At 45.3% G+C, this 26401-nt stretch overlaps 4 protein-coding genes across 4 annotated transcripts; 2 read left to right on the forward strand and 2 right to left on the reverse strand.

The window, feature by feature from the left end:
• Positions 1-50: 50 nt before the first annotated feature.
• On the reverse strand, positions 51-3672 carry CMQ_7185 (signal transduction protein; the record flags this gene model as incomplete). The annotated part of the gene is made up of 4 exons (XM_014314190.1): positions 51-976; positions 1035-1329; positions 1380-3553; positions 3633-3672. The coding sequence occupies 4 exons, from the start codon at positions 3670-3672 to the stop codon at positions 51-53; spliced, it is 3435 nt and encodes a 1144-aa protein (XP_014169665.1).
• Positions 3673-4408: 736 nt separating this feature from the next.
• Positions 4409-5513, reverse strand: CMQ_7718 (FAD-binding domain containing protein; the record flags this gene model as incomplete). The annotated part of the gene is made up of 3 exons (XM_014314723.1): positions 4409-4588; positions 4642-5125; positions 5197-5513. 3 exons carry the CDS (start codon positions 5511-5513, stop codon positions 4409-4411), a joined length of 981 nt encoding a protein of 326 aa, XP_014170198.1.
• A 2866-nt stretch (positions 5514-8379) lies between these two features.
• CMQ_7308 (uncharacterized protein) lies at positions 8380-9519 on the forward strand (the record flags this gene model as incomplete). Its single annotated transcript, XM_014314313.1, has 1 exon — positions 8380-9519. The coding sequence occupies one exon, from the start codon at positions 8380-8382 to the stop codon at positions 9517-9519; it is 1140 nt and encodes a 379-aa protein (XP_014169788.1).
• A 2792-nt stretch (positions 9520-12311) lies between these two features.
• Positions 12312-13146, forward strand: CMQ_7567 (chromatin assembly subunit-like protein; the record flags this gene model as incomplete). The annotated part of the gene is made up of 2 exons (XM_014314572.1): positions 12312-12594; positions 12746-13146. 2 exons carry the CDS (start codon positions 12312-12314, stop codon positions 13144-13146), a joined length of 684 nt encoding a protein of 227 aa, XP_014170047.1.
• Between the last annotated feature and the right edge of the window lie 13255 nt (positions 13147-26401).

The following is a 26401-nucleotide window of genomic DNA, read 5'->3' on the forward strand; positions in this document are numbered from 1 at the left end:
CAAGGCATAGTGAAGAAAGAAATCTAAATGTGACCAACGCCTCGCTCGTATTACACGTCTTTGCGGCTGGCATCCGTCGTCGACCGCTTTCGACCACCACTGCCACCACCACCCCTTTCACTGTCCATATCGTCACCGTCGGCCACACCGGCAAGGACCATGCCGATGCCGCCATCGCTATCGCTGCTGTCGCTGTCGTCGTCATCCTCGGCGCCGTCGTCGCTGCTGGCCTCGTGCATCTGCCTCGGTAGCGGTCCCACGGCCGGCGGTGCTTCGGGCTGTCGCTTCTTTTGGAAGTCCTGCATGTGTGCCTCCGCCATGATCGCTGCAATCGTCTTCTTGCCCGTCGCCGTCGTCGACGTCCGCCGTCGCCGCAACGTCGTGCCGCCTGCCATCGACCCGTCCGCTGCCGTGCCCGGCCGCCCGGCCGCACCCTCCTCGACGTTGCTGCCGTAATCGGCCCACGGCCCTGCTCCGGATCCGGGCGTCCCGGCAACGCCCTGCTGCTGCTGCTGCTGCTTCGAGACATGCACGCTGTCCTTTCTCGTCGGCTGGATCGACGGGGTTTCTTCCACAGCCGTTGACCGCCCGATGCTGACCTCGTCCTCGTCGTCTGCCACGCCCATGAACTCGTGGCTTAACCTAGCGCTGGTCACGTGCAGGTGATACGGCAGCGGCACGTCGCGGGACGCTTTGTACTGCGCAACGTTGCCGCAATGCTCGTTCTCAACTCGCAGGAGCGCCCACATGCCACGGCGCGTCACCTCGGCAAAGGACACCATAAAGGATACGATCGTGTTGTGCTGCGAGTCATGCGTGAAGATGGCATAGAAGATCCATGAGAAGCGCAGGATCGGATCGATGAACATGATTACGTAATACACCCAGCGGTGCTTGAGGGCCGTGATATCGCGCAGCAAAAAGTAGCGGGACTCGGCCTGGAGCAGCGAGAAGTCCATGAAAAGATCCCAGATCGCTGTGGCCAGTCAGTTCTAGTTCCGCCAGGATCGCAAAGCGCGGCCAACGGGACTCACATGTGTAGAGGCCATTGATGACTGAGAACACGATGAACAGCGAGAGGTTGGCGTTGGTCCCGCTGATGCGGTACATGCTGAGGAAGACGTAGCTCAGAATAGTCATGACATACTTGCCGCAGTTGACGAGGTGAGGGAACACGTTCTTAGTGTCGTGGTAGCGGCGGATGCACTGCAAAGCACGCCAGATGGACGGGAGGGTCGAGAAGAAGCCAAGGAGGCGGGACCGGCTAGAGTTGCACTGGGAAGGGTCATCCCATTCGTGGGCATAAATGCAGAAGAAGAGTTCTACGTTCTGTGGCTAATTAGCAGGTGCAAGGTCTAAGCAGCAGACGAGGGACTTACGCAGGTGGCATATGTGAGCGAGCAGTACATGTCACCGAGGAAAAAGTCACGGAACTCGACCGGATACAGGCCAGCGAAAAAGAGGCGCCACTGCAACGTGTCAGTAGTAGACAAGACGGGTAAAAAGGGTTCACGCACATGAGAATAGAGGAACCATTTGCGGCTGCGGTGCCACAGAGTAGGCAGCGGGAGGAAGAGAAAGACGAGGGTGATACCAATCAAAATAACGGGATAATAGAGAAAGAGGTCGGGATTGGCATGGACGGAGAAGTTGAGCCAGAAGAAGAGGCCAAAGAGCAGGAGGAAGAAGCTGGGAAACTGGGAGAGCTGGCGCCAGTCGATGTGGGAGCGCGGGTCAAACTCGAAGATGAAGGAGTAGTTGATTTTGTTCATGGTCCAGATGCGGCCGTTGAGGCAGAAGAGCGAGAAGAGGTACAGCATGAGGAAGTAGCCGCCGTAGATCTGTAGCAGGTAGCTAGTCTGCTGGTGGACGACGGGGTCAGCATCGCGCAGCAGCCGGGCGCCGCTGACGGTGCCCTGGATGGAGAAGACGGAGCCGACGCCGATGAGAAGGCCGCTGCGAAAGGCGCTGGCCGACTCGTCGCCGGGGCGGCGCGTGAGGGCGCGCAGCTTGCCGGCGGCGATCTTGTGGTTGCCACGCTCAAAGTAGCGGGCATAGAGGTCCTCGACAGCCACGATCAGGTCGTCCACCACGGAGCTGTTGACGAACCAGGACCGGTTGACCCGCTCGTTCATATAGCGGTAGGGCGGCCTAGCCCCGACGGCCTTATCGTATTTCTTGTTGAGCTTGCGAAAGGCCGTGCGGTTGAGGATAGCGTACGACTTGAGCAGCTCCAGTCCGCGGTAGAATTCCTGCAGCGCCAGCTTGAGCTTGTGCTTGGCCGTGCGGTACGGAATGTCGTCGTCGGGTGCCCGCCGGGTGTAGTCCCGCCGCTCGTCAGGGGCTGCAGCCGGCGACACCATTCCGCCCGACATCCGTGGCGTCTGCGCCATCGCCTGCAGCGCCTTGGAGTTGGGCCCCGGCCGGAATAGCTTCGCCCGGATCGGTCCGATCCAGCTGTCATGTTCATTGCTGTGCGGCTCAGCTAGCGCGTCGCCTGCGATCACGCTGGGCTTGCCGTTGTTGTTGCCTTTGCTGACGGGAGTCCTGCTGCCGTCGCCGAATGGACTGAACCGGCTGTGCTTTTTCGACGCCCGGATCTCTACCACCCGTCGGTTGCGCATCTCGTGCAGCTGTTCGCGCAGCATCTTGAGCCGCTCGCCCGCCTGCTCCTCCTTGAGCTTATAAAACGACTCGACCTTTTCGAGCTCGCTGTCGAGCAGCCGAAAGAAGTCGAGCTCGCGCTCGCGCACCTCATCCAGCGCCCGCAGTCCGATGTCGTTCTTATTGGTGTCGTCTGCGCCCCACTGCGCCGGAGTGGCCGCCGAGAACAGCCGCCGCAGCCGCTGCCGCGGCGTCAGCTCGTACAGAGACGGGAACGTCGGCGCCCGAGACGGCAGAGGAAGCGTGCCGGACAGCTGCGAGCCCGCTGCCATCGACAGGCTGCGTCGCTGGATATTAGGCATCCAGGGACCGGGCGGCGTTGCCGTCACGGCACCGGTGGCGGCTACGGTGCTCACGGTGGCAGCAGCCGTGGCAGACGTCTCGGCGCCGGACGACTCGTCCGGCGCGTTCCCGTTGGTGTGAGACGGCACGCGAATCGCCGGCGCCGGTAGTTCAAAGAGCCGAGAGCTATCCGTGGCCACAGACGGACTGCGAAACCGGGCCGAGGCCATAAAACTGCCGTAGTGCTGCGACCGCTCTGGAATCGGTCCCGTGAGGCCGTGTCGCTCGGCCTGGTTCGTGCCGGGTTGAACTCGTCCAGACCCGGACGCGTGCTGTGTCGTCTGCTTCGGTGTAGATCTCAGACGTCCCAGAGGCGCCGGGCTGTCTCGCAGCGACGCCACCCCCTCCTCGTCTGCATCCGGTCCGCTCGGTGCCGCATTCTTGCTCGCCTTTGCCGGGCTGAACGGACTGCCGGGAGCGAAAAAGCCCTGTGACAGTCGTCGCGGCAGGTCGCCTGTCGGTGTGGCATTGGCGCGACTTATCGCCCGGCTCACCGCCTTGACGTACTTCTTCCCTGCCTTGTAGTTTAGGTACTTGATCCGCCACTCTGAAGATGTTAGAAGCGGACGAGAGGCGAAAGAGAACGCGTAGAAGCGAAAGACAGCAGTGTGAGAAGCGGTTCTTACCAGGCACGAGCTCCTGCTCGAGTTCCTTGGCGAACTTCATATTTTCACGGCCATTGGCATGTGTTAGATCTCGTGCTGTTTGCGTGCTGTTTGCCGGTCGCTAGTTGATCGAGGCCTTGCACCTTTCAAGCCGCTCACGCGCGTCGTCCAGAAGCTGCGTACGTCTCTTGCGCGTTTGTTCGCAGGAAAGTTGAAACGAAAGGGAGCACGTCACATCGGCAGAAAGCTAAAAAATAAAAATAAAAGGCTGTCTCCTGCTTGTGGATACCTGGTACTATCACTAACATGATACGGCGGCCAATCAGAGGCCTCCAAAGACCCACACGGTCTCCCTCAGCTCCTACGTCGAATGTAGCACCTTGAACAGAAAGCACAGACGAGATAGACCTTTTTCGCTGGGCATTGCAGCATGGGCAGCACAGCTGGAACTAGTCAAAACCAGACAACAAAGAAGAATCCGTCTAGTCTGGTTTCCCAAAGCCTGTTAGTGATGCATATATCGGACAATAAACTGAGGGTCTAATCATGCAGAATCGCTGGAATTGTCCCCTTTGCACGCGGGCTAAGTCACACTGCTGCGTGCATTTCCAGCCAATGCGTCTCCCGCGTGCCCGCAAGCCCTGTCTCCCTCCAGTGCCGCCTGTGTCTCACTATCTGGCCCGGAAATTCTCCTCATTTCCTACCGCTTCTCGTCGTACCACGGCTGCTGTACCTGTCAAGCGAATGCATGTTACCAACATCATCAAGCACTCCAGCGCCATCGTCCCGGCTCTCTCCTATCGGCCGCGGCCCAGCCGCTCTTCGTCGTCAGCCACCAGTTCGTACGCTGGCCGGAACGTGTCTGTCGCTCCATTCGTTGCCAGCACCGGGTTCGGCCGCGTGTCCGTGGTGCCACCCAGCGAGGTGAAGCCCTTGTTGTAGAGGTTGCAGAAAGGTATATCGAGATGTCGAATAAACTATGTGGTCAGCCATTAAAAAAGAGCACGGGAATAGGGAGGCTGTGACGCACTGCCCAGATCTCTGCATAGTGCCAGTCAAGCACAGGATTCACACGCATAAACTGCGGCCAGCCTGCATCAGTGGGCGTGAATTGTGTCAGGAACTCGCTGTGCGGATCCGTCCGTCGTGTGCCCATAAAGATGGCTCGGACCGTCTTGTGGTCGCCGAGGTAGGCATCAAGCGCCGCGCGCATGGGGAGCGCGTACCGTGCGAGGTCGAGATGGTACTGCTTCGTAGACGTCTCCACAAACGCATCCACTTCAGGAAACGGGTCTGGGGGAACAATGTATATGGCCTGGAAGCGAGCGACCGTCTGCGCCTCGGTTGCCGTGCTGGTAGCTGCGGCCGTGGCATCCGCGTCCGGTTCTGCGGTGTCGCTAGGCCGTCCGTTGGCCTTGGGAGAGGACGTTCGCACAGGAAGACAGGCAAGAATGAGGATAAGCAGGACCAGGCAATCTTTGCCGCCGTTATAGGAGAGCGCCAGTTCGTCCAGTCTGCAAAGGCCACGTCAGCACAGAGAAGCATTGCGGGAGAGAAGCACGCAGGCACAGTCAGGCACACCCACGCATAACGTCGCAGGGCCTCGTCGATCACGCCCATCGAGACGCGCATCTGCACCTGCACGGTTTGGAGCGTCTTCCCGTTAGGCCGCTCTTCGAGGAAGGCGAGCAGCTTGCGGCGGAGCTGGTGGCAGACATCGGGCAGCTCGGGTACCTGGCAGCGCGGCGACGCGAGTTCCGACAGCAGCCCGCCACTGTTTATCCCATTGGCCGCTGCAACGTGACCAGACGGCTGAGAGGCAACACCGGACACCGGGGAGCTGCTGTCTCCGCTGCGGTCTCCGCCGCTGTTGTTGTGCAGCGGATCCCAGTCGGGAGGCATTTCAGAAACTGTGACGGCCAGAGACGACAAGCATTCGAGGCGACGAGGTTAGATGTCGGCGTGCGGCTGGGCGGAAAAGACAAATTGACAAGACAATTGCCGGCACATGTGCAACGGGAATTCACCGCGCCCGAGATTGCTGCACCTGTCTGGACTTTGATTGTGCCCGCTCGCCTCCATTATAATTAGCGGGGATCGAATCATTCGACCGTGTTCCATACTATGTACGGAGCACAGCAGCCTACCCCTCCTATGGATACCCGAACCGGCCCACTAATACGGTATTATGTAACTATGTACGAAGTACAGGGCCGAGTGTGGACACCGCCACGAAGCCTTAATCAGCAAGTCACGATACCAGGCATGTGACCATCCGAGTCGTCTCGTACTGTGTACGGAGTACGGAGTATCGCTCCTGGGAATCTGTCAGGAGATTTTCTGCAACCTGGCAAGGCTGATCTCTATCCCCGCGCTTTCGCTCTTCCAGTGCGTTGATCATTTCTTTTCTGAGAAGCGGCGGTGGGTACAAAGTAGAGCAGGTTTCCAGGCCTATCGACCGATGGAGACAATTGTGCAGCCGGCCCTTCCGTCTGCCAGCCTGACAGAGTAGCATTTGCTGATCGGCGGCCACCGTCGTTGGGCGACAAACTTCGAATATTGCTCACCGGTTGATACGGAGTACTCGTAAGATACATAAAACCACTGCAATTTTCCTACGATACATAGTAGGAAAAGGGGAGAAAGGGATCCAAGGTCTGAAACCTGAAGCACAATGCTGCTGGGATGGAGGCGAAGTGCTGGGAGGCCAGAACTAGAAAGGAAAGTGAAAATACCCTTTTTCAGGCCATCAAAAAACCGCCGAGAAGAAGCCCGGTTCCGCCCCCGTAGGCCCGTAGGGTAGTGGGAAGGGGGGGTGGGCCCGACAAAACCCTCAATGCTACGTTCTTGAAGAGAGCAAGGCAGAACGATCCGTTAGTGTGTCTGCACCTTGCGCTGGCGAATGCGATCCCCGATGGCCATGGGGCTAATAATGCATCGCTATCACAAAAACCCCAATGCTTTCAGCCTCCAGCACTCGTACTTCGTCCTTTGGTGTGTAAATATGATGGGGCAGATATGGACAAAAATAGCAAAAAATACCTCATCTTTCGATTATTGGCAACACCTGTCGCTCAGCGCGGTCGCACCCTGCGAGGTCAGCCCGGCAGCAATGTTGGCGTCCTTGTGCGTCTCAGCCTTTCGGAGAACGCGAGGTACGAAGTACGAGTATACGGCGTATCCTCTTATATGACCCAATCTGATGACTGGCATGCAGTCAGATGGGCAGTCCGGCTCCCCACCGCAAGGCACACTGACAGTCAAGCGACTGGTACGAGTAGTGATTGCATTGTGTGCAAGCAAGCCGTCGGTCTGTCACATATTAAATGGCCTGCTATGTGAGATAATTGGCATTCCGTATGCAACTAAAACGTGACAAGCTGCAGCCCCGAGAACAGGGTTGCCGAATTGGGAAGGCAAGGGCAGAAGCACCAAATGCTAGCACCTATTGGCAATTAGGATCTGTGCTGATGTTTCTCCTCCCTCCTTCCTCCTTGGCCACGACGCCCGACACTTCTTGCTTCGCTTTCTTTGTTGCAAATTCGTCTTAACGGTATTCGCCTTGGCGTCAGCAAAATATATCGTGTAATTTGCGCCCTAGAGGCAGCCCAGTTAGCCCGGAGCGGCCAGTCAAAGGCGCCTGAACCGCTAACTCAGGCAAGACGTCATTATGCCTCCTTCCTTCACAAGCCGTTACTTCCCGCTTGACCCAAAATATCAGGTGAAAAATTCGCTATCCCACTCTATACTGAGTAGACGATGGGAAACACGCAATAAGAGAGAAGTTGATCCATCAAGAGCCGGGCTAGGACTGACAGATGGGCAACAGAAGGGAAATATAAAAAAAGGCAATCCCATTGAAGCACCCCGGACGATACTCTACAAAACGTGCAACACCCCCCGGTTCTCGTCACTTATTGGCCTGCTCTATACCCTTGCCCGCTTCGTATCCTAGCTCGTTCTCCACAGACACTCTCCGCCCACTCCCGTCCAGCCAACAGAGCCCATACACATCCTCTTCACACCATAACATCATCAGACTGGGCGCTATGCCATGTTGAAGAGGGCCGAGCAAAGGTGGCGCCCACCGACCGCTCCAATAAAACTCCCCCCAGCTTCCCACCTTGCTTTCCCGTCTCCCCAATCACTGCCTTCTCTTTCGCATATGCCTTCCAAGGCTTCGTATACTCGTTCCGCGCTGAATTGACGGACGACGAAATCAACAGATCCCAACAGATCTCGCTGCAGCTCCATAGCTGCCAAGTACGACGCTCTTACGCAATTTCGCGGGTCACCTTGGACGAAATCCGGACCGCTACCGCCGGCTACCCAAACAGCTTTCAGCCGAAAGTATTTCCACAACCGCTGAACGGCTCCCTCTTTCTGCACTCGTACCCTCTTCCTTTTTGCGTCTCGTCTGTGCCTTGCCCACCGACTATTGAAACCCTTGCTTTCTTTTCCCTTCTTTTCCTCCCTTTTCCCCTGTTTTTGGACTTTTTGGCCCGGTCGGAGCTTTGAGGATTTGTCCGCTGGCAATCAATTACCGAAGCCCGCCGACCACGCGCATATCTGAAGAGCAAAGTGCAAGGGGCTGAAAGAAAAAAAAAAACACCGCAGGAGGATAAAACACGAAAGGGGGCGAAGGGAGAGGACAGACGAAATCACAGTGCCGGGACTGTAGGAAGTTCAGTTTGGCCTGGGGTCCCTTTTACTCTCCTCGTCTCCTTTTTTTCCCCCCATCTTCCTGCTCGCCTGTCTTCACCGGGACATGTTTGAAGCCCACCACTTACCTGTGCGGCGGCGCCCAGTCCCGACCGACACAACAAATGCCTACGCTCACTCCCGCACACGCACAACCTCGTCCAACATCTTCCCCGCCTCCAATCCGATGCCTCCCAACCATATTCCGCCACAAAACCCGATGCAGCTTGCCCAGCCACCAGCAGGCTTCAATCGCCGCTCGCCATCTGTGAACACGTTCAGTTCGGTATCCAGCACCGGCATGGCACCACCTGCTGCATACCGGACAAGTCCTACCAACGACATCAGGAGGTCCACGTCATCTCGGTCATGCGGCGCTGGCAGCAGCGGTGGGCCGTCGTATGTCGCCCTGCTCCGCCGCCAGAAAGCCACCGTCTGGTGCGAGCGTGCTCAATTTGAAGACCCCCGCGTCGCCGCCCAGCAACGCGCCGCCAAGATGCGTGCCAATCGCGAGATCAGTTCCAGTGGCGGCGCATACGTGTCGAGCAATGGTAGCGGCAGAACCAGCACCGGCCTGTCGACCGGTGGTAAGGTCGCTGCCAAGATCCGGCACCACGGCAAGGCGAGCGCTTTGGGCTTTGGTGCCGACAGTAATTACGTCGGCATTGCTGGTGTTCCCCTGAGGCTGAGTGCAGCCGAGGTTGAAGGCGAAGACAGCGAAGACGAAGACATTCCTGCGGCACGCGGACACCACCGCCGAACCGGCAGCAGTGGCCGCAGCAGCACTGCTAGTGGCCGGCGTGTGCCTCCCTTCCGAACCTCGGCCGGTGCCCTCAATCCCTCAGTCTCAAATGCACAAAATGCACCGCGACGGTGGAGCCCTGGCGACACTCCCGAGCGTGCCGGCAGCCTGATTGACGATGGGATAGGAGGTGGTGCTATGGGCGGGCTCGATGGCCAGGGCGTCCGTGACGACGCTGCCAGTGGCAAAGCACGCAGCACAGCAAGCGGCAGCAGCGCAGAGCGTGCTGACAACGTTCCAGATCTCAGCAGCGTTGGGCGGATGCCGCCCAACAGCACCAGCCATGCGGCTTTGACCCGCGAAAAGAGTGTTAGGAATCCCGACGATTTACGTCGGCGAGGAAGCGTCGACGAGAGGACTATGACTCTCTCGACCGGCAGGCTCTTTATCGCCAACCCAGATTAAGTGCCCCTTCATGCGAGCATAGCCCTTTTCGTTTGCTTGCTTGCTTGCTTGCGCGCTTCTTTCGTTCATACGCATGTATAGTCTAATTTTTCTCCAAATTTACCTAGAGAGGGTCAGGTTCTACTGCTTCTTGAACACAGAGATACGGGATGCTAATGTCTGACTATCTGATCTTTTCCTATATCTCTCCTTTTGGTGGCATTCTTCCACACTACAGCATCGATAGGCGTTTACTAGGGCTCTTAAAGTTGGCAGTTACCCTGAATGTGTACCCTTTCTGTCTGATATATATAACTACCTCTTACCAACTAACATGATTTGCACACTTGTCTTTGACAGCTCTCATCCCCGTTCTAAACCCCTTGGTAATAAATCCGCCCCATGTGCATTGTTACACAGCATAGTACGCCTTTAACTTACGGACGGTACCGTTAGTGGGCTGGCTGCCACATCGTTTGTAGAGACGGCGAGCTGAAGTAAGGTAAAGAGACGAAATACTAGCAAGCAGTAGTATTCCACAAACTTGTCGTACCTTCGACTTGTAGCATCCTAATTAACCTAAACACTCCTTATGCCTCTTTCCTTGATTTCCAGTACTTTACTCGTGCCACGCCCTACTTGGAGGGATACGGCGAAATTGCGCACTACTTGATAAGGTGGTGATCAGCAGTATACTATCAAGAAGAGGCAAAAAGGGTAAAGAGCAATATAGCTACTACAACAATATATATAACGCATTATATATAGTCAAGCTACTCTATGAAGTTTATACTATATACTACTTATAATTAACAAGGACCCTTTGGTTGCTGCGTTTTTTCTAGAAAGTTGTTTTACTTTTATTTCAATATGAAAGCGGCTTAATTCAAAGGAAAATTGAGTTTAAAAATAAAGTACTTCGTACTATGTAGCAACGCTTTGTAAGATAGTATACGTTTCCGTAACTATTTGAACTCCATTTAGAAAGCTGGGAGGCCTACGAGCTGCAAAATTGGGTCCAACTTTCCATACTCCGTACATGCGGGGGCCTACATCACTTACCCAGGACACTACCAACGACGTAAGGAGTAGAGTCTTGTGCTCTTTGGTCTATGTTGCAGGAAAGTCACGTGAACGCAGTGTGCGAAAGGAAAGCCACAAGTACAGCCACAGAAAACCGCGCCGTGACGCCAATTTATTAACGCGAACTCCGTAATCCGCCAGAGACCTGTTAACGCGTCCATGGACCTCCCGATCGTGTGGGCCACGCATCACAATCCCATTTCATTATCTTTCTCGGAGGCACATCCTCAGTACCCATAATCCCAGCCCGCGCTCGACTAGCAGGTTACGTGTGGGACTATCATCATACGACTGCGCCCAAAAACCCGTCTTTTTCTCTTTTTTTTTGTTTTTGTTTTATATTTGGGGGGGGGGACGTGAGCGACCTCTGGCGTGTTTTGGACCCTTTTGTTTTTGCTCGGTTGGTTGGGCACTGCTTGCCATCCTCAGATGCCTCTTCTCGCAATGGCCCTCAACATCAAGGACGCCCATGAGCCTCCAACTCGGAAACGAAGCCTTGAAGACTACCTCGATCAGAATCCAACTGCGGTAGACCGGAAAGCACATCTCATACTAGATGTCGAGAACACGCCGGTTTATAGTCAGTGGACCCCTTATAACCCTTCTTTTATATTAATTGAAGCCATGAGCTGATAGTCCGAAAAACTCCCTACCTTAGAAGAGAAGAAACAGCCATTTCCAACACCAGACGCCGCCCAGCCACTTAACTCACCTTTGTCCGAGCCAATGGCTCGTTTGAGTGACACAGAGAACAATATGGCAACGCGGCCATCGCCATCTCCTAATTCGACTTCTTCAGACCAGCCTTCGCTTGCCGATCCACTACCACGACTCTTTATCAGTTTGGACCCGGCCACTCCACCACCACAGTCCCAGCCGTTTACGGCTTCTTCTGGCAGCAGCGGCGCTCCTTCTGTCAAACGTAAACGCTTGACATCTGCCGAGAAAAAAAAAAAGACAAAAGCGGACGTTGTGCGCAAGCAGGAAAAAGAAGAGCAAAAAGCAGCTACAGAAGCGAAAAGGCGCGCACAGACCGAAGAGAAGGAGAAGAGAAAGAAGCAGAAGGAAGAGGAGGACAAACGAAAGGCCGAGGAAAAGGAAGCAAAGCGTCGCGAAAAGGAGGAAGAAGAGAGAAAATCCCAGGAGGCTAAGAGGAAGAAAGAACGGAGCCAGTTGAAGCTCAACTCTTTTTTCAAGGTGGGCGAACCGTCGACACCAAAAAAAGCATCTGCCTTCATGGCTGGCTCTGTTCAAAGCACCCCCTCCAAGGTGTCGCCCCTTGAGGCCCCAACGACGGAGGTGACCGAGTACGACAGGATATTCAAACCCTTTTTTGTCAAGGATAATGTCGTTGTGGCCACAAGCCTCTATGGACTAGACGCGGAGACGAAAGACACCAAATCGCGAACTCTCGACGAGTATCTCTCCGGCTCACGCGGACAGTTTATTCCCTCAACATTGGACGCATCGACGGCTGCTGATTACTTTCATATTTCCTACCGGCAACCGCGTGGACGCAGACGACTAACTGTACGCAAAATCATGTCAATGCTGGCGAACACAGATGTGGGGGATATGGGGAATCCTCAAACAAAGATGGCACTGGACCTGCTGAAGACAATACCGATGAAGTTTTTTGGGGCTTCCGAGAGGACGTACGTCCGGCCTACTATGGCACAGCTACAAATATACCGGTGCATGCGCGGCTGTCAAAACTTGCACGAAATCCAATGGCCAAGACAGAATTGCCGCTCAACTACGACTATGATTCCGAGGCTGAGTGGGTGGACGATGGTGACGGCGAGGATGTGGATGACCTAGATGATGAAGAAGAGGAGGTGGAGGAAGACGAGGAGATGTCAGATTTCTTGGACGACTCAGAGGATGCAGTTCCTTTGCGGGCAGCTTTCTCTGGAGGCATGGAACCAGAGAGCACCGGTTTGTGCTGGGAGAACCAGCTGAGGCAAGCCCCATTGCCCATCATGGATGCCTACCGCATGGAGTTCATAATGGGTATATTTCTCCTTTCTTATAAAGCTAAGCAGGCTTGAAAATCGCTCTAACTTTGGACGTATTGACAGATTGTGATGGTGCTATCCGACCCCGGTATCGACCAAATACTGGGAAATACAGCCAAGCGGCAGCGAGCCGTGTGCGTCGACAGAAGCCCTGAAGCCTGGCGGTACTGGTGGGGCTGCGAAAACGCCCAAGCCCATGGCGCCGCCACCGGTACCAACCGATGCACTTGCTGCGTTGGGGGCATCGACAGCGGCACAAGGTGGCATCGGTAGCAACGGGGCCAATAATATCCTCGGTGCGGTTGGAAAGGCTGATCCGAAGAAAGCGGTAGTTGCAGCAGAGTTCGTGGGAGACTTCAAGAAGGCGATTATGCAATATTCAAAGCTCAGCAAGCTGGGCATAGTAGAGATACTGAGCGCTGAGTTTGAAAGGTGCACCAAGAGCCAGATCAAGAACTCGCTAGAGGCCCTGGCAGAACGGACAGGCTCAGGACAACACAAGACGTGGAAGCTCAAGGACGGGGTGTCATTACGAGAGAGAGTGTGATGAAGAATGTAAGCGTTGGCCCTTCTGTGCATTATATGGCATGGGCGTCTGAATTGATTCGCTCTTTCTATCTAAGTGTCTGTTCTTTGTTTCTGGACATATGGCGTCGTCTTTACTTTCTGGGAATCTATCTCAGGGCAGGAGTCACAGGCAGCGGCTGGAGGATGGACAGACAAAGAGAAAAACCCGGGGAGGGCAGGTGCGACTTATATATTGTATAGCACTTAGGTCACATAGAAATGGACTGACAGGTAAATGTTCATCATAAAGGACACAAGTCTCGATCGTCTTACAATGGCGCCTTGTCTACTCCGTACGGTGTTGGAAAACAGAAATGGCAACAAAAAAGACATCCTCTGCTTCAAAAAATCGAACAAAGCTTCTTTCTTTTTAGATATGGTTTCGTATTAAGTTATTGTAAGCTCTGGAATGGAGCGCAGAGTCTACATGTCGCAGGGGTCCAGCAGTGAATTGATAGAGTGGCGGGCCCAAATTATAAGATGGCGGGCCCACGTGATTTATTTGGCGGTTACAGGCGGCAGAATACTGAAATCGTCCCTGTATAAATCGTAATAGATTCGAAGTAAAATGACCAAAAACACTGAATAAGTATAAAAAAGACTAGTACTCGTGCCCCGCCCCACCCAGGGCGCGCGTTGAAAAACGCGCACCACCATAGGTGGTGCTAGCCAGCCAAATAGTCACACCAGCCAAATGAGCACAATTCAACGCGATTTAACTTCAAAAAATCGCTGAAAAAGCCAAAAAAATAGCTATGGACCAAGACGAAATTGAAGATCGATTGGCTGCGGCTATTCATTTTAAGGAAGCAAATCCGGAGTCGCCAGTTTTAAGCCGTTGCGCGTCAATTCGACGTACCGCGCATGCAGCTTACCAGGCGCCTTAATGGCGGTTCTGGCTACAGAGGACGCCCTGCCACCAATACGCGCCTCTCGCAGCCAGAAGAGGCTGCTTTATGCAGGTATATCGACAGGCTAGAGATGGTAAACCTTGCGGTGCGGCGGTAGTTTATTATAGAGGCAGCGAATACGATTTTATGTGAGCGGCTTAGTGATTCGGATTACAAGCCGGTTGGTCTTTACTAGACCTCTTGCTTTATTTAGCGCTACAAGTACGCTGTAATGCGCTAACAAACCCTTAAACTAAACCGTTAGACGGAAGAAAGTATACCTAAAGTAAAAGAGTATTTTAAAAAGCTGCAAAAGGTCTTAGTAGACGAAGGTATCGACCTATACACAATATAGAACATAGACGAAACTAGGTTTTGAATTAGGAAGGGGAAGAACTAGCTAGTAGTTATAAAGCAGCGAAGGGCGTAGTACTTAAGCATAGTAAAGAATAAAGAATCTACTACTATAATTAAAGCTATTTTAGCTAGTAGCTAGTAGCTTTTTACTTTTTTTAACTTAGCTAGTAAACGTTATATAAGCTATTAGTATACTCTCTTAAAGCTATATAGTAATACTTTAATCTCTTTAAATAAATTAAGCTATACTAATAATAAGATTAGCCTTTAGTAGCTATAGCACTTTAATAAAAATATAAAAAGATAAATAATAAGCTTAAAAAGACTACTAATACTTAATAGGCATAGTAGTTACTATACGCGCTAGTTTATTAAATACTATAATAAGAATAGTATAATCCTTTTTAGTCTTCCTTTACATTTAACCTATTTGCTTTAACCTCTTAACATTACTTATACCCTGCCCTACCTAGGGCGCGCGTTAAAAAACGTACACTACTATAGGTAGTGCTAGCCACCCTAATAAACAGACCACCTTAATAAACACTTTTTCTCGCAAAGTAATTTCGAAAAATCACTACGAATTCATAAAAAAAATATAGACAAAGACGATATAAAGGAGCGACTAGCAAAGGCTATTTAATTTAAAAAAGCAAACCTAAATACGCTAGTTGCTACAGTTGCGCGAGAATTCAACGTCCCGCGCCTTTAGCTTACCAGGCGCCTTAGTAGCAGTTTAGGAGCAAAAGGGCGCCCTGCTACACACACGCGTTTATTACAGCTAGAAGAGGCGGCTATATATAGATATATCGATAGACTAGAGGCAGTAAATCTTGCGGTGTAGCGCAAGCTTATTATAAAGGCTGCTAATACAATTCTTTATAAGCGCCTTAGTAATAACTACAAACCTGTTAAAGAGCACTAGACTGCTCGCTTTATACAGCGCTACAAATACTAAGTTATACGCTAAAAGACCTTGAATATAAACCTTTAAACTAAAGAGAGCATTCCTATTATAAAGGAGTACTTTAAAAAGCTGTAAAAGGTTATAGCAGACAAAGGTATTATTCTATATAACATATAAAATATAGACAAAACTAGGTTTTAGATTAGAAAGGGCAAAGATTAGCTAGTTGTTACTAAGCGAAAGAGAGTATAGTATTTAGGTATAGCAGAAAACAAAGAGTCTATAATAGCGATTAAAGCTATTTTGGCTAGTAGTTAGCATCTTCTTGCGTTTTTAATTCTAGCCGGTAAACGTTATATAAGCTGCTAATATACTTTACTATAGCTGCATAGCAATACTTTAATTTTGCTAAACGAATCTAGCTATACTAATAACAAGATTACCTTTTGCTAGTTATAGCACTTTAACAACTACTTAAAAGGCTATATAATAGGTTTAAAAAGACTGCTAATACTTAATAGGCACGGTAGTTACTATATAAAGCAATTTATTAAATACTATAATAATAATAGTATTATACTATTTAGCTTCTCTTTGCATCTTACCTATATCCTTTAGCCTTTTAACGTTGTTGTTTTTTAGCCGTTAAAGCACTACTATGCTAAAGCTCTTAATATCTTAGCTTAAGATAGACTTATAAACTTTAGCAAGCTTAACTTTCTTTCGATTATATAAGAGATCTAATAATAAAAATTTAAGCAGCCTATAATTACCTTTGCTTTTAAAAAGACTAGTATTAAGCCTTTTAACCCCTATATTATACTTAACTAGCTTAAAATACGTTAAAGCTAGCAATACTAACAGCGTACTCTAACACCGCCTCTAATTATATTATCTTTACCTGCTAATATACTAACTACTTTACATTATATTAATAAGGTAGCAAATAAGCTTAAAGGCTAGATAAAGAAGAGCACTAATTTAGACTAAAAGACCTATAATAAGCTTCGCTAGTTAATTAAAGGATTAATAACTATTGCTATAGAATTAGTATAGACAAAAAAAGACCTAGGCCGCACCAAACTTGCTAAATTAGCAAGACAACAAGCTAGGGCTAAAGCAAACACTAGCCTTTAGTTAAAAGGGACCCTTAACATAACCACAGCCTGTAAGATGGTTATATAAAAGGACAAAGAGAAGAAGGCTAGAAAACAGCGCGCAATTAAGGCCGCCGAGAAAAAGTACTACATAGCAATAAAGAAGTAGTCTATAGAGGCCGCGAAAAAGGCTAGGTAGATAAGAATTAAAGGGAGATTAAGCCTATAGGAAATTTGGGAGTCTAGAAAGCGTATGCGTCGCTTAAAGAGAGGTTAAAGTTAGAGGTAGTAATAATTTAAAAAGTGTTCATTAGAGTAGTCTGTTTATTAGGGTAGCTAGCACCACCTATAGTGGTGCGCGTTGAAAAACGCGCGCCCTAGGTAGGGCAGGGCACAAGTAAGCGACGGACTTAACAAACTATCTTAATACATTGCATAGAACTAGCATAGCCACTTAGCTATGCTATGCTCTACTAGGGTTGCGCTACACTGCATCTTCTAGCTATATATAAATTAGCTAGCAAGCTTTCGCCTACTAGTCTCCTATAGTTTGTTAAGTTAAAGTCTTAATATAATAGTACAAACTAGTTAGGCCTTTGTAACTACGCATTATATACTAACCCTTATAGTTAGTATAAGAATTTAATTTATAATAATAGTAGCTTAGTAATTACTAGGCGTCTATACCTTAGCTAAGGTATAATAATAAAGAATTAAATTCTAAATTAGCTATGCTAGTAAGGTTAATAAAGAATAAAGCTTCTTTATTAACCTTACTAGTTTTTCTTAGTTAAAGTAGGTTACTTTTTAGTTATTAAGCTCTTAAAGTCTATCTTTTAGTTTTGCTTAAAGCTTTTTAACTTATATATAAGTTTTAAGCTTTAAGCACTCTTAAAAGGTATGCTTACTTTTGCTATAATTTTAGCGTTTTAATATAACATTAATGTTATTTAAACTATTAAGGTTAGTAAGTTAAAAAGTAAACTAACCTTAGCTAGTAACTAGTTATAAAATTTAGTTACTTTTTATAAAATTATAATTCTTTATTTTATTATTATTATAGCGCTATTTCTTTATTAGCTTACTAGCTAGTATACTATTAACTATAACTACTTACTTTAAATTATTTTATTTTATTTTATATTTTACTTTTAACTTTAAAACTAATACTTTTTATAAGCATTTATAATCTTTATTACTATATTAAAATATTTATGTAACGCCGCCCTAAGAAAGGGACCGACGCAGGCTACGCGCAAGCCGTACGCAGTATGCGCACAGCGTATTAGATGCACATCGTAAACTAGAAGCTGTGCTTGTAGCGCAGGCTGCGTAGCGCAGTCTGCGCACAGGCCACAGCACGTGCTAGCGCACAGGCCAAGTAGAAACGGGGTCGCGCCTGTCCGGCGCACTTGGTGCGCTAGAGGTGCGCCTACGATAAAGAGCGCCTCCCGCACTCCCTTAGAGTGCAGAAGGCAAGAATTAGCTATTAAATATACGGCTACTTCCTCCTGTTAAGAAGATACCTCCTTGCCTGCCTAACTTACCTAGCCTACCTAAGTACACCTTTAACAATTCCTAATTCTTCTACTATTAGGCTACCTAAGTTAGAAGGCAAAAGGAGCAATAGCACCTTAAAAGACTATAAAGCAAACGTCGCACGCACGTAGTACGCAGGAAGAGAGTAGCTCTAAGGCAATAGTTAAGAACCCCCTTAACCCTATCGTCGAAGAAGTAAAGAATAAAGACTTTAATCTCTTAGAGAAGAATTATAAGCAACTAGATAACAATAATGCAGGCAAAGGCCCCTTAGGGCAAACTATTAGGCCTACTATAGACTAAATAGTAGCAGACCTTATTGCTAAAAATAATTAACTATGTAAAGCGGAGCGCTTAAAGTAGCGAATAGTAGACCTATAGCAATAGCTCTTAGATATAAAAGTAACTTAAGTAAAGGGTAAGCGCACTTATAGCAAGGACTTTAATAAAGATAGCTTTTATAATTAAGATATTATCTTTAAAAAGCGGCATTAAACTGCCCTTTAAGATACTTAGTAGCTTTTAAGAGCGCGCTACCTAGCTATAAGCTAGGAAGCAACACTTCTATCTAGCTCTTAATAAGTTTAAAAGCGCTAGTTACCGGATTAATTATATGCTTAAATATATAGAGTAGTTATGCTACACTATATAGGAAACGCGCCTATAAAGCATAATAAACGTAGTAGTAGTAAAGGCCTAAAGCGACTAGGATGCATTTAAGGCCTAGACCTTAACCCTTATAGCTAATCCTTATAATATAGCTTTTATTATTACTAATAGAATTAGTAAAGCTTATTAAAGACTAGGGTAGACCACTTAAGACTTTAATAACTACCTTGCCTCCTTTAAAAACTAACTGCCTATTAAATTGAAAGAGGAATAAGTATAGTTACTATTCTTTAAGCTACTCTTAGAATTAAAGGAAGATCTTTTAAAATTAAATAAGATACTATAAACTAGAGTAGAACTAGTAGCTAAAGCAATAACGTTTTAAAGCTTAAAGAAGCTAAAGGCTTAGTTAAAACAAGATAATAATAGCATACGCAGTAAAAGGGCGTAAGAGAGTTAAAGGGGCTATAAGGGCGGCTATAAAAATAACACTAACTAAGAAAACAATTGTAGCAACTACTATAGTAATACTAAAGGCAAAGGCTAAGGTAAAGAGAGAGGCAGACTAGCTACTATAGCTACTAAGGGCTACTAAAAGAACCTTACCTATATAAATAGTAAGCGTATAAAGTGCTTTATTTATAGAAGCAAAGGCTACTTTGCCTAGAACTGCCTAAAAAGGCAAGAGACTATATTAGTAAATTTAGTTTAGCTAACTAAAAAGAATGCTAAGAAGGCAAAAAACTAAAAACGCCTAAGACATACTAAGACCCTTAGGCGTTACTAAAGACAATTAAGATTAATAATCCTTTTCTTATCTAAGCTTCTCTCTTTAAACTAACAACTATAGAAGTATCTACTATATAGAATACTTGCGTAAGTCTTAATACTATTAACTATAAATTTATAAGACTATAAGGACTAGAATCTATAAAGATATTAGTACTAACCCTTAAAGCGTATAATAAGAGTATTATAAGCATAGTAAGAGCGTAGAAAGTGCCTTTGCATATAAAGGACTCTTATAGGTATACCTATAAGATTATATAAGTTTATAAAAGAGTTACTAAACCTACTAGGTATTAAGGCTTAATAATATTACTATTAATAACAACCCTTTAAAGTAAGAAAGTTTACCTAAAGCTAGTAAACTACCGCTAGTAGTTTAAAGCACGTATAAAGACTATGCAACTTATACTATAAGAAATCTTCTTTGCTATAGTGCGTAGAAAGCGCGCATAAGTATATATAATCTTACTAGGCGACCTAGAAGTAAAAGGTTATTTAAGAGGCATAGGCGCACTGCCTACGCATTTAGCGCGTAAGTATAGTAACGTGCTAAATTTATCTAACGCTAAGGTCTTACTACTATATAAGGCTACTAACTATGCAATTAATCTTTTACCTAGCAGTTAACTACTATGTAGAATAATATATCCTTTGTTATAAAGAGAATTAAGAGAGCTACGCTAATACTTAAATAATAACCTAGCAACAGGACGAATTTGCCTATTAAAAAGCTTTATAGGCGCACTTATCCTTTTTATGCCTAAGAAGGATAGAAGCTTGCGCTTATGCGTTAACTATAAAGGGTTAAATAAGGTTATAGTAAAGAACTAATACCTACTACCCTTAATTTCTAAGATTATAGACCGCGTAGTAAGAATAAAGGTAATATTAAAAATTAACATTAAGAAAGCGTATTACCGCCTAAAGATTAAAGAAAAAGACGAATAAAAGATAGCTTTTTAAACTAGATATAGTCTTTTTAAATACCTAGTCCTACCTTTTAGGCTAACTAACGCCCTAGTAACCTTCTAGTACTATATTAGCTAAGCGCTATATAGTCTAGTAGATACAATCTATATTGTCTACTTAGACAATATCCTTATATTCTTACGCAATAAGGAGGAGCATACAAAGCACCTAGACTAGGTCTTTAAGTGTCTTTAGCAAGCTTAGTTATTTATTAATAGTAATAAATAATTGTTTTACTAATAGGAAGTTAAATTCCTAAGGTTTATTATTAAAAGCAAAGGGTTTATAATAAACTTGCGTAGAGTACGCGTAATCGTAGAATAGCGAACGCTATAAACATTTAAAGAGGTGTAAGTCTTCCTTAAATTCTATAACTTCTATTATTTCTTTATTAAAGCTTACTTAAACATCTTATCTTCTTTATTAAGGCTGCTACAAGGCAGCAAAAATGGCAAAAAGCCGGGACCGGTGCAGCTAGGGAGCAAGGAGCGCGCAGCCTTTATAATGCTAAAGAAAGCATTTATAAAAGCACCTCTACTACGCTATTTTAACCTAGAACAGGCAATACGCGTAAAGACTAATGCCTTAAAGGTAGCTATTAGTAGGATTATCTCTTAATAAGATAAAGAGAAAGCCTAGTACCTAATCGCCTTTTAGTTAAGAAAACTATAAAGACTAAAGCTAAATTATAGCACCTTAGATTAAGAGCTACTAGTAATTATAAACTCCTTTAAGTAATGGCAACACTACTTTAATAGCAGCAAAAAGACAATTAAAGTCTTATTAGACTATAACAACTTACGCACCTTTATAACCTAGCTAAGGTATAATAGACGTAAGGCTTGCTAGGCTATATACTTATCCTTCTTTAACTTTGTAATTAAGCATAGACTAGGCGTAACAAACCCGGCTAATGCGCTGTTAAGACAGCTAGATTACTTTAATAAACCTAGACAAGTTAGAATAACTATTACTAAGGTATAAAAGGAAGACGCACAGTTAGCAAGCACTGTAGCTATAGCGCAAGAGACGCGCAAGATGCGCGCACCTATTATAGAAGACAATAGCGCTAAGCTGGTCACCGACGCAGCTTATGCAAATAAGACGCGCAAGATACGCATACCTGCAAAAGGACCTAGCGGGAAAGAGGAGCTAAGCGCTACCTCTAGGATCTTAGTAGCCTTAAATCTTATACAGCAAGCTACCACAGCGCAAAATAACGTACTACCTAAGCAAGCAAAGCGTAGTAAACTAAGAAGGCTAGACAACTATAAAAGACCTTAAGGAGACCTTAAGGATATTACTGCTGCGGCGCTAATTAAGGGTCTAACGCCCTTAATAGGCGTAGATAGAAACCTAGTATACTCTAGCTTACCGTAGCAACTAGCTGTTGTTGCTGCCTTACATCTATACCTTTAAGAAAACAGAGTCTTTAAAGCTATTTGCAGAGCAATAGTAGGAATCTAAGACGTAGACTTAAAGGTGTAAGTTGTTAAGGCGCGCGTAAAGCGCACTATAAGCGTAGGAGGTGCGATAAAGCTATAAAGCCTTACACTAGATAGTATATTACTATAGGAAAACCGCTTATATATAGGCAGCATATACGTTCTTTATTAAAAGCTACTATAGCTTTATTATAACAACTAAATCTTTAGGCACTTTATAGTTGCTAAAACCTTAGAACTACTTTGTTGCTACTTCTACTAGGAAGAAATAAAGAAGGACGTAAAGGCTTATATTACTTTATACTTAGTCTGCTAAAGATAGATAATTAAACAGCATATATAATATAGTAAGCTAAACTTGCTACCGCTACTATAAAGTCTTTAGTAGGAAATCTTTATAGACTTAATTACTAAGCTACTAGTAGCTAAAGCAAGTATAGGCAGCAAAGTAGATATAATTCTAGTAATTGTCAACCGCTTTATAAAGATAAACCTCTTTTTTGCTATATAGACTACCTTAACAGCTAAAGGCCTTACGTACCTTATACACTAATATATAAAACTAGTATACAGCATAATACTAGAGGGTATAGTCTTTAACTAGAGAAGTATATTTACTAGCGAATTCTAGAGTAAATATAACTATTAAACTAGAATCTATAAGCAGCTATTAACACCATTTACCCTAGATAGATAGGTAAACAAAAAGATCTAACTAAACGTTAGAGTAGTACTTATGCTACTTTATAATAAAGAAGTAATTAAATTAGCCCTCTTTATTATCTTTAGCGCAGTACGCCTATAATAACGCTATTAACGTAACAACTAAAATTAGCTTATTTAAAGCGCTATATAGTTAGAAACTAGACTTGCAAACTTGCCTTAAAGGCGGCGCAACTATAAGAGGGAAGCAAGATACGCGTAATATAGTCCTAGCGGTGCATAACTGCTTAGAAAAACTAGAAGCTGTATAAAAAAGTTTAGCGGCAAACTAGGAGTATATAATAAAGCGCTAAAAGCGTTACTATAATGCGCGCTACTATCTTATAAGCTTTGCAGTAAGAGAGCTAGTAAGCCTTTTTATAAAAAACCTTTGCTTAAAAAATAAAAAGTTAGCACTAAGACGCATTAGGCTCTTTAAAATCTTTAAGACTATAGGCAAATAGGCATATTAACTAGCACTACTAAAACAATATAGCTAACTATATAACGTTTTCTTAGTCTTACTATTAAAGTACTAGGAAAGCAAGGTAGGCGTAAAATAAGCGCCTTTAATAATGCTAGCGTTAAAAAACTTAGATAACAAATAAGAAGTAAAAGCAGTCTTAAATAAAAGACGTAAGGCTAGCTAGACTAAATACCTAGTACGTTAGATAGGCTAGCCAACTAAATACAACTAGTAGGTACTAGAAGAAGATATAGAAAATACGTATATAGTAATTAAGCGGTATGCGTGCAGCAAGCGTATAAAGACGAAAATATATAAGCAAAAGCCTAAATTAATTTAACCGGCTAAAAGGCCTTATAGAAGACTACGTAAAACTATCTAAGAAGCCCTTAAAGCAACGCTACGCCGGCCGCCACCCTAGCATAAGCCTTATTTATAACATACGTCCTTGCTACCGCCTTAAGAAAAGCATTAAAGGCTGCGGTAAGGGCGGCATAACTAGTGTTACTAGGCATTAGGCGTAGCAGCTAAAAGAGCTGCTAAAGGGTTAGAGTAGCAAGCCTAGGCGGCAAAGACAAAGAAGGCGTATATAGCTATAGCGGGTACATTTAAGCTAATAAAGCCCGCTAGGCCTCTACCTAGCAGGCTACCTTTTAAGCCTCCTTTTAGGCCTTAATGCCTTAGTAAAGATTAAGCTCTGCCTATATAACGTTAGCAGCTAACAACACCCCTGGCAACGTAGGCCGCTGCTGCTTATCTACCTATAATAAGGTAGCAACGAAAGCACTTATAGTACGCGCGAGTGCTGCGCGCACTATAAGCAAACCTTAGCTATAAAGCTTCTTATTAAGGCCGCGTAGCACTATCTTAAAGTCGGCCTAGTTGCTAACTATTAGCAAGAAAACCTGCATCCTATTAGCTACTAAAGCTGCCTATAGCCACTAAAGAGGACTTACCCCGCAACATTCGTGCTTGCTAGCACGGCAGCCATTGTAGCGCCTAGCGCTAGCAACGCTGTAAATACATAGCACGGCCGCAAACCTAGGCAACTCCGTAAAGAGAGTCGTTGGAAAGCAGTGTAGGCACCGCACGCACAACAAGCCGTCTAAGGCAACCTAAGGGTAAGCTAGTAGCGCAGCCGCCACTAACCCTAAGAGCGCTAGACTAGCAAGGGCAGCTCCTACACCTTAACAGGCTACTAAAGGCCTAACTAAGGGCATGGCGCGCGCCGCAGTCTGCGCAGAACAACGAACTAGGCTAGCGTAAGCCTTGCGCGCACGTTGCGCGCGGCTAGAACTAGCACCTTAGCTAGAGGGCAAAGGGTGTCGGAGAGTAAGGGCCGGGGCCGTAGCGGGTACTAGAGCGCTAGAGGCGCTTACTGCAGGCATAGGAACGTTAGAATTAAAAGCAGCTATGTTGCTGCTAGAAGACGAATTTATTGTTTCTAGAAGAAGTAACTAAATGCTAGACTTTATAATAATTTAATTTAACTATAAAACTAACCTCCTAAATAAAAAGAACTAAAGGCGCCTTAAGTTGCCTTTAATAGCAATCTTAGCAAGTATAAAAAGGCCGCCGCAAACGGATAAGCACTACTACTACTAAGAATAAAGGCTGCAAGCCTTTTATTAAAACCTGCCTTAAGGGAGTTAGGCATAAAAGAGGAGCAATTGTAACGCCGCCCTAGGAAGGGGACTAACGCAGGCTACGCGCAAGCTATACGTAGTATGCGCATAGCGTATTAGATGCACATTATAAACTAGAAGCGGTGCTTATAGCGCAGGCTGCGTAGCGCAGTCTACGCATAAGCTATAGCACGTGCTAGCGTATAGGCTAAGTAGAAACAGGGTTGCGCTTGTCCGGCGCACTTAGTGCGCTAGAGGTGCGCCTACGATAAAGAGTGCCTTCTATACTCTCTTAGAGTGTAGAAGGTAAGAATTAGCTATTAAATATACGGCTGCTTTCTTTTATTAAGAAGATACCTTCTTGCTTGCTTAACTTACCTAGCCAACCTAAGTATACCTTTAACAATTTGCTAATAGTTTTATTTTAGTACTACTTTACTAAGTAGTTATTTAGCCTTTATTAATACCTTTAGGTAATCTTACTTACTTAGTTAATAATATTATTAATTTTTATTATAAATAATCTTACTTTTACTAGTATACTATTAGTAACTTATTACCTTACTTAAGCATTTAGCTTTCTTTATAATATATTTAAAATTTAAGGTTTAAGTATTTTTAATAAATAAATATAATAAAGTATATTTATATAAAGGGTATAACTAAAGGCTTACTAGTATAAAAGTAGTTATAATGCTTTTAATAATTAGCTATTAGCTTAGTAGTTAGCTAACTATTTACTTAAATAATCTTTATATTTTTTAATATATTACTATATATATTAGTATTATAAGCATTCTTTATTATTATTAACTATTTCTTTATCTTAGTAGTAGTAATACTAATTTCTAACTTTTTAATACTATATTATAGTAGCTTATTATTATAATAGTAATTACTAAGTAATAGCTTTATAGCCTTTATAGCTATAATATTAGTTAATGCCTTTAACGTTTATATAATACAAGTATATTTATTACTTTATAGCTACTTATTAGCTAGTAAGGTATTATTAAGTAGTATATATACTAGTTTTATATTTAATTTAATAAATAAGGTTAAAGTGCCTATAAACGTTATATATAAGGTATAGCTACTATATATTAGTATAAAAAGTAGTATTAGTATATTCTTTACTTTTAATAGTTTACGTATAAATTATTATAAAAGAAATAACTAAAGTGCAGAATGCTAGCATAGATTAGTAATAATTTAAGCAGGCTTGTAGAATAAAGTATGTGCAGGCCGCGCAAGGCTTAGTAAGGCTAAAGTAGGGCGTTTAGCAAGTCTTGCCTAGTAGTAGGAAAAAGTATCGCCGAGCCCTACTAAGGGCGCTAAGCCGGATTCGGCGACCGACAGCAAATAAGCGAAATAACGCTTAGTAAGCTTTGCCGAGCGCCTTAAAGCGTTCTGCTACGCTAGACCGCTATTATAGTATATATATATTTTATTAAGCGCTTCTAGTAACGAATTTAAAAGAAGTAAGATAAAGTTTTACTTTTACCCTCTTTATACCTTTTATCTTGCCTATTATCTTTCTATAAATTGTATGCCTTAAGTAATACTTATTATAATTATAAAGTAGCTGCCTTATAATTAAACATTACTCTTTATAAAAAAGAAGTTAAAGAATATAAGAGTTAGTATATAATATATAGTTATAAAAGCTTAGACGTATTTATACTATTATATTAAGACTTTAACTTAACAAACTATAGTAGACTAGTAAGTAATAGCTTGCTAGCTAATTTAGATATAACTAAAAGATGTAGTATAGTGCAACCTTAGTAGGGCGTAGCATAGCTAAGTGGCTATACTAGTCTTATATAACGTGTTAAGA

The sequence above is a fragment of the Grosmannia clavigera genome, assembly GCF_000143105.1.
Source record: "Grosmannia clavigera kw1407 unplaced genomic scaffold GCSC_173, whole genome shotgun sequence".
Taxonomy (NCBI): domain Eukaryota; kingdom Fungi; phylum Ascomycota; class Sordariomycetes; order Ophiostomatales; family Ophiostomataceae; genus Leptographium; species Leptographium clavigerum.